General features: G+C 44.1%; 1 protein-coding gene across 2 annotated transcripts in view; it reads left to right on the top strand.

The window, feature by feature from the left end:
* LOC147019876 (filamin-C-like) overlaps positions 1–16,210 on the top strand; it is a 281,783-nt gene that overhangs the window by 114,366 nt on the left and 151,207 nt on the right. For both annotated transcript variants that reach the window (XM_085894677.1, XM_085894676.1), the window contains exons 14-15: positions 4,991–5,104; positions 9,231–9,374. In XM_085894677.1, the coding sequence (XP_085750803.1) occupies positions 4,991–5,104; positions 9,231–9,374 (258 nt within the window). The remainder of the gene's footprint in view (positions 1–4,990; positions 5,105–9,230; positions 9,375–16,210) is intronic.

Raw genomic sequence — 16,210 nt, 5'->3', positions numbered from 1 at the left:
TCCACGGGTAGGAGACATCTTTGCACCATTGTTCGAAGTTCTTCGCGGCTAATTTTTTATGGGGCTTTTTCAACAATGAGCTATGGCTTGTTTTTACGATTTAGGTCTATTCATAACGGGTTGGACAAATGCACAATGAACTAATAATGTGCATAGAGCGCTTCGATAACTTATAGATACGGTATACCAACGAATAATTATCCTGAAGCCGGCGTTCACAAACTATGCCCAACGATAGCCTAACTCAAGGGTCGGGAACGTGTGGCTCGCGAGCCAGGTATGGCTCTTTTGATGATTGCATCTGGCTCGCAGATAAAATTGGAGTTTGAAACTTGGAAAGCCCAATATTTCTCGCAGAAGCTTTACCTATAGTTTGAATGGTGTCGTGCTTCATTCACGTGCAGGGCTGAACTTGGCAGAAGGAGAGAAGAAAAAACACCTCCGAATTGTCTGAAGCGGTTTTTGTTTCGTCCAGTCATGCGGCCGACGCGAGTAGTGATTTCGGTTCCTCCAATGACGTGCCGCCGCCGAGACGTGTCACGGAATTCATCTCGACCAATCACGCGCCACCGCTGAGGCGACTCGTGATTTCGGTTCCTCCAATGACGTGCCGCCGCCGAGACGCGTCACGGAATTCATCTCGACCAATCACGCGCCACCGCTGAGGCGACAGCATCCCAGAGTCGGCCGGCCGCGCCGCACCTCTCGAGTATGTCAGCCCGTGCGCAGGCCAGCCAGACTCACTTGGGTCAACATCTCCCTCTCTCTCATTTGCTCAAAGCTAACCCTTCGACGAAGAAGATGGCGAAAAGAAAAAAAGATGAGGAGTATCGTACATTTCAGGACGAATGGGCCGAAGAATTCACCTTTGTGGAGAGAGCAGGTTCTGTGGTGTGTCTAATTTGCAATGACAAAATTGCATCGATGAAACGGTCGAATATAAAGCGGCACTTCGACACGCGCCATGCTACCTTTGCATCAAAATACCCTGTGGGAGACAGCAGAAAGAAAGCGTGCCAAGAGCGAGTGAGCAGGGTGCAAGCCAGCCAGCAGCAACTCCACGTATGGACCCGGCAAGGTGACTATAATTCCGCCAGCTTTGCTGGATCTTTAGCAATAGGGAGGAACGGAAAACCATTCACAGATGGCGAGTATGCAAAAACGTTCATGCTGGATGTCGCCAATGAACTTTTTGATGATCTTCCGAACAAAGACAAGATAATCAAACGGATACAAGACATGCCTCTGTTGGCAAGAACTGTTCATGATCGTACCATCATGATGGCAAACCAAGTGGAGGACATAAATACAGCGCCGTTCTTTTCCCTGGCTTTGGATGAGTCAACAGACGTAAGCCATTTGTCGCAGTTCAGTGTGATTGCAAGATATGCTGCTGGTGATACACTGCGCGAAGAAAGTCTTGCTGTTCTGTCAATAAAAAGGTCCACAAGAGGTGAGTATTTATTCAAGTCTTTCATGGAGTTCGCTCAAGAAAAAAATCTACGAATGGATAAACTTATCTCGGTGTGTACTGATGGTGCTCCGTGTATGGTGGGGAAAAACAAAGGATTTGTGGCGCTTCTCCGTGAACATGAAAATAGACCCATCCTAAGTTTCCATTGCATTCTACACCAGGAGGCACTTTGTGCTCAGATGTGTGATGGGCAGCTTGGCGAAGTGATGTCGCTGGTCATTCGTGTGATCAACTTTATTGTTGCCCGAGCCTTAAATGCTCGCCAGTTTAAAACGCTGCTGGATGAAGTTGGAAATAACTATCACGGTCTGCTTTTGCACAGCAATGTGCGTTGGTTGTCAAGAGGGAAGGTGCTTAGCCGTTTTGCGGCTTGCCTGAACGAAATCCGGACTTTCCTTGAAATGAAAGGGATTGAGCATCCTGAGCTAGCCGAAACTGAGTGGCTCCTCAAGTTTTACTATCTCGTGGATATGACTGAACATCTGAACGAGCTCAACGTGAAAATGCAAGGCATTGGAAATACAGTGTTATCCCTTCAACAAGCCGTGTTTGCTTTTGAAAACAAGCTGGAGCTCTTTATCATGGATCTTGAAACAGGTCGTTTACTACATTTTGAAAAACTGAGACAATTTAAAGATGCATGCACAGCAAGTGAGCCCACTCAAAACTTTGATCTCCACCAGTTAGCTGGCTTCACATCCAGTCTCCTACAGTTATTCAAAGCACGCTTTGGAGAATTTCGTGAGCACACTCGTCTTTTTAAGTTCATCACCCATCCAAACGAGTGTTCACTGAACACAGCCGACCTGAGTTACATTCCTGGTGTCTCCGTCAGAGATTTTGAAGCAGAAGTGGCTGACCTGAAGGCCTCAGACATGTGGGTGAATAAGTTCAAGTCACTGAATGATGATTTGGAAAGAATCGCACGACAGAAAGCGGAGTTGGCGAGCAAGCACATGTGGACAGAAATGAAAAAACTTCAACCCGAAGACGAGCTGATTATCAAAACTTGGAACGCGCTTCCTGTCACATACCTCACACTGCAGCGTGTGAGTATTGCTGTATTGACCTTGTTTGGATCTACGTATGCATGTGAGCAGTCATTCTCACATCTTAAAAACATCAAGTCCAACCTACGATCACGTCTAACGGATGAAAGCCTCAACGCTTGCATGAAGCTTAACCTCACCAAGTACCAACCAGACTACAAAGCCATCAGCAAATCCATGCAGCACCAGAAGTCCCATTAATGGTGAGTATTATAACAACATTATTTAAAAAGAATAAATTCAGAGGCTTATTATACTCACATTTAGTTGAATTCAGTCTTAAAATATATGATATGGCTCTCACTGAAATAGATTTCCAAATATTTTGCTTTGATGGCTCTCTGAGTCAAAAACGTTCCCGACCCCTGGCCTAACTTATCCATATCGTGCGGCAGTTTATCTTTGCCTGTGACGTAGGGTTTGCTATTCATAGGCTGCCACTCAACGATTTAAATGGCTGCATCTCCACTATTGAAAGTAGAAGCTTGCGCTCAACAATTGGATTTTTTTTACACTCAACGACTTTTAAACGGTACCACTCAGCTGGTTTCATTGTTTACAATGAACGATTTAAATTGCTGTCACTCGCCTTTGTTTTTTGACGCTGGGGTTTTGAAATTTGAAGCGTTTCTTCTGAACGTGTTAAATCGCTCAAACTCGACGATTTTAAATAGACGCTGCCGATGGACAATTGGAATCATAGCCAAGCTAGACATCGAAGTGTGAACATCCTCGTCATGCCGAAGAAAAGTTTGAAGAATGCTGCAAATAAGTGTCCTGGCCGTGGCCGTGGACGCTGACGCAAGGACGATCCATTATACCGACGTCTTTCAGCCGATGAGTAACTTAAAAGTAACGTCTGTCGACGTGTGGCAACGATCGCGTAACGTGCCAACAACACGTTAATCATAGGTTAGAAATAAGTTTCGGGTACGCTAAACATTACCTCGGCATGTCTCAACTTATGATTAACTTACAAAAGCATGTGTTGACGTCTGTCAACGATCGCAGACCGTGCATACAACTTGTGGCCAGCGTAGCCGAACGTGTGAGTCATACGCCGGCATACGTCGTGAAATTTCAAGCATGAAAAAATTTGAGGACAACCAAAAAGTACAACGCTTAAAGCCAGCGTACAACGATGTATGGCAGTGTTTTTCAGCGTGCTCTCAATGTTATCAAAACTTACCCTTAATGTATTCAACGTGTGCCAGCGTTTTAGAAAAAAAATTCAAAAATCGGCATACGTTGGCTAAAACGTCAAGGTGTGACCGGGCCTTTAGGCAGCACCAACGCTCTGCACAGGGTACGATCCCAATCTCCTCCTCCTATCTCTCAATGGTGAAGAATCACTGAAGAAATTTTCAGATTTTAATCCGGATCTTCACCAAAATGGAATAATTTCTTCCTTGTCTCACAGCCAACGTGTCCACCAAGTTTCATCCGAATACGGCCATGACTTTTTGAGACATCCTGTACACAGAAAGGGGTGAAAACATAACCACCTTCACCTTCGGTGGCGGAGGTAGAAATTGTCAAATTTTAATTACACTCATAAATGTCACTCCACATTATGGAGGCATCACAGTTTAATCAAAGCTGTTTGCTCAATGTCGCATGCACGTTTCCTAACCAGTCATGGTCAACAGATTGCTACCTCCCGAGAAATTATGAGGAAATTCTCTCAAGCTGTGTTGTCTGTTTACTCTTTGCATTTCTTATACAATTATATTATTTTTTTTAAAATCCAATAAGGATGAGATCCAGTAAGTTTCAGTTTTTGAAATCTGACTTTTGTTATCTCGTACCCCACACAGTGGTGTGTGTGTGTGTGTGTGTGTGTGTGTGTGTGTGTGTGTGTGTGTGTGTGTGTGTGTGTGTGTGTGTGTGTGTGTGTGTGTGTGTGTGTGTGTGTGTGTGTTTGCCCTGGCCATAACCTTTTTTTTCGTAAATTTGAGCTTTTGTCATCAAATTTTCAACGAAGCTTTTTTCATGAGAATATGGAGAAGACAAAGTAATCATTTGGTCAAAAGGTCAAAGGTCAACATCACATAAAATCGTCAATTTTTATCCAATTCACCTGAAATTTTAATCATCATTTGAGCTTTTGTAAGCCATAACTTTTTTTTTTACCATTTGAGCATTTGTCATGAAATTTTCAACAAAGCTTTATTATGTGAATATGGAAAAGACAAATTTAGAATTTGGTCAAAAGGTCAAAATTACAGTTTAGCATATGGAAGAAGAAGTCCAATTACAAAGCGGACGGTCTTTGCATTTTCAGATGCTTTCTTGTTTCACTTTGATTTTTGTACAAATTGTACAGTTCTGTCCCCAACACTGTGGCCTTCAGAAACTCAAATGGGTCCAAGACCTTTTATTAATTATCAGAATGAAGTTAAAGAGAACATTGAGATTTCATTGTGCTTTTAGACATAATATAATGGCGGTGTCGTGTCATTTCCAGGTACAAGCGTTTGGTGAAGGCATTGAGTCAAACTCATGCATTGTGGAAATTCCTGCTCAGTTTACTGTGGATACCAAAGCAGCTGGAAAAGGACCTCTCAAGGTGTTCATGCAGGTACGTAGCTCACGCGATTCCAATTACATGTTTAATATTACCAGTTCTCCTTGGACGATCAAACAAACCACTTTGTTGGATGGTGTTACACACCGCTTGCAGGACTGGTGTACGAAAAGTGCCGGGAAGAAATTCCCAATAACAAACCATTTCACTAACTTACCTGATTATGTGGCTGTGAGTGCAGGAAAATCCTTTATACAGCCTTTGTTTGAAAAGGGGACAGGTACACATTTATAACTTGCGAAATCTTGCGAAAGTTATAAAGGTACACATTTATAACTCCCTCTTACGGTATGACAGACCTGAGCCTCGTCCTGGTGGAGGTGTTGCTCTCTTCATCAAAGACTCTCTTCATCAAAATCTGTTTCTGGTGTATGTTCCCCCTCCATCCCCTCCCTTACCTCAAATGGCCGCACTGCTGATTCCACACGTGATAAAGCTGAATGTCTAAACTCGGTGTTTGCAGCTAAATCTTGTGTCCCAAACCCATCACTATCTCTACCCACTTTACCCAGTCGCACCCAACTGTCCCTGGACTCTGTATCCTTTTCTCCTGACAAGGTGGAGAGCTTGCTTTCAAACCTCGAGTCAGATTCTGCAACCGGTCCAGACGGCATCAGCCCACGTGTCCTCAAAGCCTGCTCTTCTGCTCTTGCTCACCCTCTCTCTGTTCTATTCACCCTCTCATTTTCCCAAGGTCATCTGCCATCTGCTTGGAAATCTGCTAACATCACTGCCCTGCATAAAAGGTGCAAAAACAGATCCCTGTAACTACAGACCAATCAGCCTTCTCCCAATCATCAGCAAGGTTATGGAATCCATCATTGCTTCAGACATGAAATCCTTCCTCTTCTCCAATGGCTTGATTTCCAATCATCAATTTGGTTTCAGACCAGGTCACTCTACCCTGGATATGCTGCTTCTGCTCTCCCATCAATGGATGGAGGTCCTCAATGCCAGACAGGAAATCCGAGCCGTATCCCTGGACATATCACGTGCTTTTGACACAGTCTGGCACCCTGCCCTACTCACCAAACTCTCTTCCCATGGTATTCAAGGCCATCTCCACTCATGGCTCGCAGACTTCCTCTCCTGTCGCAGTCAACGTGTGGCCCTAAATGGAGTTCTTTCATCCCCTCTTCCTGTGCAGGCTGGAGTTCCTCAAGGTAGCGTTCTGGGCCCTGTTCTTTTTCTGGTTTTCATCAATGATCTCTCGGACTCTCTGGAAAATCCTCTATTTCTCTTTGCCGACGACTCCACCCTCTGCCGTACCATCTGTCATCCCTCAGACCGGCAAGCAGCAGCTTCTTCGCTCACTGCAGATCTGGATAAAATCACAAACTGGTCCAACACGTGGAACATGTCTTTCAATCCACACAAATCTCACACTCTCACTATGTCTCTTCGAAAGGACCGTTTACAAAACCCCCATCCACTTTCTCAACAATCCTCTGGAAGAAGTCTTTTCTTTCAAGCTTCTGGGTCTCACTATCTGCCATGACCTTTCCTGGGAAAGTCACATTTCCAACCTTGCCTCAAAAGCCAGTCGCCGACTGGGAATCCTCCGTCGTGCAAAGTCCTTCCTCGGCCCTCTTGAGCTCCTGACTACTTACAAAGCTTTTGTCCGTAGCCTGATGGAGTACTGCTCTCCCCTCTGGGCTGGTGCTCCTGCCTCCCACCTTTCTCGACTTCACGCTGTCGAAACCAGGGCTTTTAAGATCATTGGCATCTCCCGCAATGAAGCTGAGTCTTTGGGCCTCTCACTCAATCACCGCAGGTTGGTCGGTGGTCTTTCTGTCTTCTACCGACTCCTCTCCAGCCTTGCCCCCCCTGCTCTCTCTGCGATTTGTCCCAACCACATTTCCACAGGGCGCTCAAGGTCCGCCAACAACCCCATTCTGGTAAAACTACCAAAATCATGAATCACTGCTCATCTTCACTCTTTCATTCCTCTTTTTTCCCGCCTTTGGAATAAACTTCCTCACTCTATTCTTTCCCATTCTTCCCTCCAGGCTTTCAAAACAGCTGTTCACCACCACCTCTTATCTTCCCCCATCCAAATCCTCGATCTTTTCTACCCCCGATAATCCACCCAAGCCCACTTCCTTCAATTCTCCTGCTTTCCTTCCTGAAAGTCCCTGTAATGTCCATCTTCTCCTCGCCATGTTCCCCGTCCCATCCCCATCCCTCTCCCTTCCACAGTTCACCTGTGTCTGTTCCTCAATGTTTTGTCCCTTCCACTCCCACCCCTCTTGTCTCATGCCTCCTTGCTGTGAGTTGTGTGTTAGCTCTCATACGAGCCTCGACCAAGGTATACAAAAAAAAAAAAAAAAAAAAAAATCAAAGATTTGCACATGTATTGGTTAGTCTGATCTGTTATTCTGTCTTGTCTGTCTCTGTCAATTGCCTACAGGTTGCACTTTCACTCCGATCTTTATGAAAGTTAATCTTCTGGGAGAGGTGGTCACAAACTAGAACCTTGTTGTTTTTTGAGGTCAATAGGTGAAAAGATCAAAGGTCAAGGTCACATAAATCAGCAATTTTCATGCGATTCACTTGATATCCATATACATATATAAAACCAAAAAACACGAATGGACGATGAAGCCTCGTCCAGGTGAAGCCTCGGTCGACCCATGTAAATATGTCTATTAAATTGTGTCCTGCTTGTACGTGAGTTGGACCATGAGTACGTCTATGAATTACATCTTATTGGACCGTGACTACATCCCTTAATTACATGCATTTAGTAGATCAGCACTCGGTAGAAAGGATAGTTTAAGAATTTACATTTTGTATCCCACTGAGAGGCCGGATCTGAATCCAGACCATAACCAAAATCGAATTGGCTTGTTCTCGTCACATAACCAACTTGTCCACCTCGTTTTGTCATAACCCGACTTTTTTAATATATTGTGCTATATATTGTCTGTGGCCCTATCTCTCAATGGAGAAGAATCGCTTGAAAAAAAATATCGTATCTGGATCCAGATATTCATTAAAATCTAATCAATACATCCTTGTCAAACTCCCAACGTGTTAATCAAGTTATGTCCAAATCTGTCTATAACTTTTTGAGATATCCTGCTCACAGACAGACAAACAAATAGGCAGACACACAGGGGCGAAAACATAACCTCCATCCACCTTCGGTGGTCGAGGTACTTGCGTACAATTGGAACAGACCTTTTATCCCTTTTGGCCCCTTAAAACCTTTACACTCTAAGGAGGTCTTACGGGAGTTTTCTCCCCAAAATCGGAATTTGCTTTCTTCTCAGAAACTACGCACACAATTCCAATGAAACTTGACTACACTTTTCATCACCCTTAATGTACCAAAGTTTGTTCACACCATTAAAAAAAATTAATCCAAAGGTATTTACTTTCTTCTCCATTAAAATGTTGTGGGTCATCCATGCCTACCAGTGGTTGCCTGGTTATCTTATCGAGCCGCTATCAGGTGAGCGTCCAGGGTACTGCCCTTCTGTTTTAATAAGTGATTATGAGCAGCCTAATTGTGTTAATAAATTTGTGTTAATAAATGATCGTAAATTAATCATATTCTTCATGAAGCATCAAAAATACGTATCAAATTTACAATTGTGGATGGAGTCAGGGCAGCTATCCAACCAATCGGTGGGAAGGATCGTTACAGACACATGAACAAGCGTATTATTATACAAGATACTTTTTCAGAAAGTAATGCGCAAGTTCTACCCAACCGGAGGGTGCGTACTCTGCTCATTTGAACGTAATTTACATATTGTCACTGAATTGTTTATGCATAAATAACCAGAATTATGCATAATCGGTCGAAAATTTGACTTGTCATGTAAAACAGTTGATAGGTCAAATGTTCGAAATTGCCAAATTACTGTTTCCATGGCAACTCTTGTTTGTTTTGATTTTGGCAGTATCATGCTATTCATAACATACTTTCTTGTTTCATTGCTTATATTTATGATCTAGCAATTGATGGCAAACTTGTACAGTGCATTTGGAGAAGCAACCCCTTTTCTTCCCAACCCTCTCTCCACCATCTTGCTTTAACCTACCTTTGCTGTGCACCCAGGAGGAAGAGTGTGCAAGGATCTAACCCCCGCTGTTCTTGACCCAATGGCAGGACGTGGAAGGCGAGCCCTTGGTTGTCACTGTACAGGAGCAAGATGATCGAATGTATTTGTGCCAATATATGCCAGAAAAAGCCATTAAACACACAGTTGTGGTCACGTGGGGTGGAGCCAGCATTTCTCAGAGTCCTTTCAGGGTGGGTGCTTTGTATGTTATATGAGAGGCTGTCACTCTCACTGTCACTGTCATATTGTCACGTCTGCATCACCACTCTGGATCATTATGGCCAATGTATAAAGAAATAAACAGAGAAATGTGAGGATTTTATAAAAGACAATAGGGGTGGGAGAGGGAATTATTGATGGGAGGCTAAAACATTCATTAAGAGTAATAACTAACACATCATATCACCGTAAATCGATGAGAGAAGGGCATATGCCAAAGAAGGGGATCACAAGCTTCTGCACATCTGCACATGAGCATCACACCACCTCTCGCATTTGCATTATTGCCCTCCTCCCCTCCGACAAGGTCAGAAACAGGGGACATTAAAATGAGCTCCGTCCGACCAATCATATGTCCATGTACTTTTGTGCATGCAATATTTCAAAAACCGTTGAACATTTAATATAGTAGACTTTAATATTGTAGGCTTCCGGTTCTGGGTTTGTAGCAATGGCAGCTTCTATCAGGGCTCTCTGCCGACTTTCTCAAAATTAAGTTTCCGGTCATTATTTGTCCAGTTTTAACTGTTTATTTTCTCACCGACATGTTTACTGTGTGTTCCTAGTTCGGTTTTGTTTCAAAAATCGTGCGATTTTTTTGAGTTTTCATCGACCTTGTCTTATCCGACTCCTTGAGGCCTACCCATCCATCCCATCAAGGTGTACGATCATTTTATTTGTATTCTTTTCCCTATTACCATCAATTCCTATTTTCCCCACTTTTCGCAACACCCCCCTCCCCCCTGTTTATACCTCCCAAATACACAGTTTGTTTCTTGTTTTAAATTAAAAAAATTTTTTTTTTTTTTTAAAACCACATTCTCCATACATACCCACGAGTACCGGTACCGATTCTTCTTCTTCTTCTTCTTCTTCTTCTTCTTCTTCTTCTTCTTCTTCTTCTTCTTCTTCTTCTTCTTTTGCTTCTTCTTCCTCCTCCTGCTGCCGGCACACCGTCTTTCTTTTTTTTCAGCTGACGCACTCTCACCATTACCGTCACGATCTCTTCCTACAACCCTCCATTCTCCAATCTTATCTAATCCTTCAAATATCCATCAAAAAATAATTTCCCTTGTATCCTTCTTAACTATACACCTCGTGTAACCACGTCGACTCTTCCTGATACTTTTCATTGCTCCATCAGCTTCACTCTGCATTTACCATTCCAAATTCACCATACACCTCCACAATTTTACTTCAACCTTTCCTTTTCCGAATCTTACGCTATCCTTATTTAAATTTTTTTTTTTTTTTAATTCGCTTCCATTCACCTCACAATGTTTTCTTCAACCTTTCGTTTTCCTATTCTTATGCAATCTCGATCAAAAAAACATTATAATAATAATAAAAATGATCTCTTGTAATGCTTCATCTTCCTCTTTCACACGGGTGGTTCTCATTACTGTACCATAATTCACTACTCTTCTTCTATTTCAACAGACTGCTCTCAATTCGACCTTTCCTTCATACCTTGTCTAACAAAACCAACTGTTACAGCGTTTCTTCTCTCCATTCTCTCAATTTGCCTTTATTGCATCCATAAAGAAATGTCTTTAGTCACATTTCTGAACTAAAAATTAAAAAACCCAGTTTGCTATGAATGTTCGCTTTTCTTCAATCATCATTTTTTTTCCCAACTTCAGTGCCAACTCACCCCTCTCACCCCTCCCTCTCAAAGCAACCATCACAATCTTCCCTCTCCAAGCTTCCCTCCCAACTTTCTTAAAAACTCCCCCCTCACCTTTCTCTCTCAACTCTCCTCACTCACCCTTCTCCCACCAGTCACCCCCCCACCCCCACTCACCTTTCTCAAAGTTGCCCCCCATCTCATCCACAAAGCTGCCTCCTTCCCCTGCCCTCTCTCCTCCATCTCATCACTCCACCTCCTCAAATCCTCAACTGCCTTCTGTCCCCTTTCTTATTACTCCCGACTGTACCTCAACCTCACACCACAGAGCCTTTTCTTCTCCTCATCCGGCTCCTTTCCCAAGCTCTTCTGCAATCCCTCCACTCTTTCAACAACTCTGCTTACCTCCCCCTCTCTTCCCTTGTCCTACTTTCCCCCTCCCCTCCCCTGCACCTAAAGCCTCCTCCTCCTCCTTCTTCATTAACAGTGTGGACCTCAAATATTCGGGGCCTTCACACAAACTTGACAGATCTTTCCATACAGGTCGCTACTGACAAACCAGACGTAATCTGCTGAACAGAAACTTTCCTCCCCCAAGATGTATTTGACTCCCTCGTATCTCTCCCTGGTTACTCCCTCCTCCGGTATGACAGACCTGAGCCTCGTCCTGATGGAGGAGTTGCTCTCTTCATCAAAAAATCTATTCCTCACTCTCCATGCATTGCCCTCACTATCCCACACCCCCAGGAATACCACTGGCTTCGGCTTCCCCTCCCCTCCCACCTCATGTTTGTATGTGTACTGTACTGTCCACGAAACAGTGATGACTCCATTTACACCTCACCATCCGAAAACATGGACCAATTCTATCCTCTCATCCGAACTCTCTCTTCCTCATATGTGGTGACTTCAATTGTCATCATGCCAGTTGGCTTGGTGTGGGAACCTCTCTCACCTACCATGGCACTTCAGCAAAAGACTTCTGCGACTCATTGGGACTGACCCAATCGGTCAACTTCAGGACCCGGATCTCAACCAATGGTACTCCATCTCTTCTGGATCTGATTTTGACAAATTTCCCTGAAAATATCTGCTGTTCTACCTCCACTCCAATCGGTTCTTCTGACCACGTCCTTGTCAAAGTGGACATTTCTCTGGTTGTTATCAGAGAACCACCTCACCGCCGTCGAGTCTGGCCGACTGGCAGGGTCTCCAAGCAGCCATCAAACTTCGAGACTGGTCTCCCATCACTACTTTCTCCAACATCAACTCATCCTAGGTATTCTTTCAAATAACCTTGCTCTTCCTCATGCACAGATTTATCCCCTCTCGTCTTAAGTTGTCCTACCCTTCCTCCCAACCTTGGTTCACTGAAGCTTGTGGTGAGGCAGTTGTCCTGAAACAATTTGCCTTTGCTTCATGGAAAGCAAACCTAACAGAGGGTAATCTCAGTTCCTTCCATAAAGCTCAGAACAAGTGTGTATCTACCCTCAGGAGAGCCAGAAAACAACATCTTTCTAATCTCAAGTCTGAACTCTCAAACCTCTCCCTCCTCCAAATCCTGGTGGCATCTAATCAAATCTGTTTCTGGTGTATGTTCCCCCTCCATCCCCTCCCTTACCTCAAATGGCTGCACTGCTGATACCACACATGAAAAGGCTGAATGCCTAAACTCGGTGTTGTGTTCTAAATCTAAATCTAAATCTAAATCTTGTGTCCGAAACCCATTGCTTTATGTACCCACCTTACTCAGTCGTACCCAACTGTCCCTGGACTCTGTGCCCTTTTCTTTTGAAAAAGTGGAGAATTTGCTGTCAATCCTAGACTCAGATTCTGCAACCGGTCCAGACGGCATCAGCCCACATGTTCTAAAAACGTGCTTCTCTGCTCTTGATTACCCTCTCTCTACTTACCCTCTTCTTGTCCAATGGCTTGATTTCCGATCATCAATTTGGTTTCAAACCAGGTCACTCTACCCTGGATATGCTGCTTCTGCTCTCCCAACAATGGATGGAGGTCCTCAATGCCAGACAGGAAATCCGAGCCGTATCCCTGGATATATCACGTGCTTTTGACACAGACTGGCACCCTGCCCTGCTCACCAAACTCTCTTCGGATGGTATCCAAGGCCATCTCCACTCATGGCTTGCAGACTTCCTCTCCTGTCGCAGTCAACGTGTGGCCCTAAATGGAGTTCTCTCATCCCCTCTTCCTGTCCGGGCTGGAGTTCCTCAAGGCAAAGTTCTGGGCCCTGTTCTTTTTCTGGTTTTCATCAATGATTTCTCTGACTCTGGAAAATCCTCTTTATCTCTTTGCTGATGACTCCACCCTCTGTTGTACCATCTGTCATCCCTCAGACCGGCAATCCTCAGCTTCTTCGCTCACTGCAGATCTGGGTAAAATCACAAACTGGTCCAACACGCGGAACATGTCTTTGAATCCGGACAAATCTCACACACTCACTATGTCTCTCTGAAATGAGCATTTAGAACCCCCCCCCCCCGCCCATCTACTTTCTCAATAATCCACTGGAAGAAGTCCTGTCATTCAAGCTTCTGGGTCTCACTATCTGCCATGATCTTTCCTGGGAAAGCCACATTTCCAACCTGGCCTCCAAAGCCAGTCGCCGACTGGGAATCCTCCGTCGTGCAAAGTCCTTCCTCGGCCTACCTGAGCTACTGACCACTTACAAAGCTTTCGCCCACATCCTGATGGAGCACTGCTCTCCCCTCTGAGCTCGTGCTCCTGCCTCTCACCTTTCTCGGCTTCACGCTGTGGAAACCAAGGCATTTCGGATCATTGGCATCTCCTGTGATGAGGCTGAGTCTTTAGGCCTTTCACTCTCTCACCGCAGGCTGGTCGGTGGTCTTTCTGTCTTCTACCATCTCCTCTCCGGTCTCGCTCAATCCCCCCCCACCCTTGCTCTGTCTGCGATTTGTCCCCACCACATTTCCCCAGGGCGCTCAAGGTCCGCCAACAACCCCCTTCTGGTAAAACTATCAAAGTCACGAATCACTGCTCACCTTCACTCTTTCATTCCTCTTTTTTCCTGCTTTTGGAATAAACCCCCACACTCTGCTCAACCCCATTCTTCTCTCCAGGCCTTCAAAATAGCTGTTCACCACCACCTCTTATCATCCCCCATCCAAATCCTCGATCTATTCTACCCCATTAATCCACCCCAAACTCACCTCCCTCAAATTCCCTGCTTTCCTTCCTGAAAGTCCCTGTTATGTCCATCTTGTATACCCCGTGTTCCCTGCCCTATCCCTCTTCCTTCCACAGATCTCGTAATGTCTCTGTCCCCCACTGTTTTGTCCTTCCCTCTCCCTCCCCGGTTGTCTCATGCCCCTCTTGCTGCGCGTTTTGTAGCTCTCATACAAGCCTCGACAATGTATGTTACAACAAAATTAAAAAATAAGACATCTATTCCTCATGACATTATCTCAAGCTGATGATATCACTGCTGCTTGGCTGAATTACGTTACCATGGCAACCATCTTGGTAACTTGGCTTGTGTACGTGATATTTCATGAACATCAGCACAGTCATAGATCCTGAAGGGTGTTTTACCCCTCATCAGCAACACAAAACCTTTATGGTGCCATGAATGCTCGAAACCTTCGGGATCTGATGAAATTCTCATTTGATTTCTACCAGCACTCTTGAGAAATGAAAGTGGATTTCAAAAAAGGGAATCCTGGCCCTGGACCAAAGAAGCATATTCCACTTGGTGAAATTTTTCCTTCTGACAGCGAGCAGCTGCAGCTTCCAGGGTATTCCTGTCAAACATCATTCCATGCTTCCTGCTTTGTTGGCAAAAGCACAAAGTGATGGACGTGTGAAGGATAACGGCCTGACAGGGGGAGGAGGTCAATGAATTCCTGGCAGTTTGGGCTGAAAGATGATGCACCACAGCAAAGCTGGAGTAGTCATGAGAAAAAAAAAATGAAATGTGTTGAAATGAGAGGACCTGGGGAGAAAGGGTTAAAGTGAATCAATGTATGTAGCTATTTTAAAGATTACATACTCGTGCTGGGACAGACACAAGTGTTTGAGAGAAAATAATTTGACAGGTGCAGCAGTTCCCCAAAAAGACCCGATCGAATAATTCAACTGTTTGGACTCCATTTTTGTTGAGTGACCCAGCCGGAATGCAAATTATTCATTCATTTTCTCTTACAACTTGCCAGTGGTTGTATAACTTTGTTTTTCACATGAAACTTAATGTCTCGTGATGTTGGCTTGGTTTATCTCCTCTCGCATCCCTCTCCCACCCTCCACCGCCCACCTCCCACTCACTTCCATCCATGCAGCTCTTCCCAGTCTAATCCCTGAGTGAAAGAAATTCCCCATATGCTTTATTTTGCATTATTTTCTACTCTTCTTGGTTTTTTTTACCTTGTTTTTTTATTTTTCTGTCGAAGATAGAGGCTTATAGAACAGTGAGGTGGCAGAGGGTAAAAAGGCAAAAACTAACCCAAGAAGTTTTACCCAATTAATGAGGTAATGAAAGAACAGAAAGAGAGGAGGTGAGTAGACATCCATAACCTGCAAGAAAGGATTGGGTTCGGCCAAAGGTGAGGTAGTGTTAATGGGATGATAAAAGATTGCAGTTAGGGATAAACCAATGGCATGAGATGGTGGTGCAATGCCGGATTGAAGACGTGGAGGGAAGGTTGGAACTGACCAAACTCAAGAAAGCTGTTGCACATGTGGGAGAAAAGGAGAATTATGGTGTGCAGTCAGTTTGGATTTTGGAAGTTTAACCAGAATGATGTTCAGCCCAAATAAGCCCAAAATTCTGATAGATGGCTCCGGTTGATGGTTAACTAATGTTGAACATGTAATCTTTGTCTGATATCGTCGCTGGGCATAGGCCTCTGGGTTGGAGGTGATGCTTTGGTGTACAACTATGTCTAATGGAGATCAGGGGAGTGCTCATCCCACTCCACACGTTTTGATGATGTATGTATGTATGTATATATATATATATATATATATATATATATATATATATATATATATATATATATATATATATATATATATATATATATATATATATATATATATATATATATATACTTATAATTCGATGCCTACTCCCTGCCGCGCATAGACGAGATGGTCGAACGCGTGGCCAATTATAAGGTATTCAGCACCATCGACTTGCGAAGC

This window comes from Eptatretus burgeri, chromosome 9, assembly GCF_056783735.1.
Source record: "Eptatretus burgeri isolate ZD-2024b chromosome 9, Ebu_testis_v1, whole genome shotgun sequence".
Classification (NCBI taxonomy): domain Eukaryota; kingdom Metazoa; phylum Chordata; class Myxini; order Myxiniformes; family Myxinidae; genus Eptatretus; species Eptatretus burgeri.
This window is presented reverse-complemented; position numbering and strand designations above follow the sequence as displayed.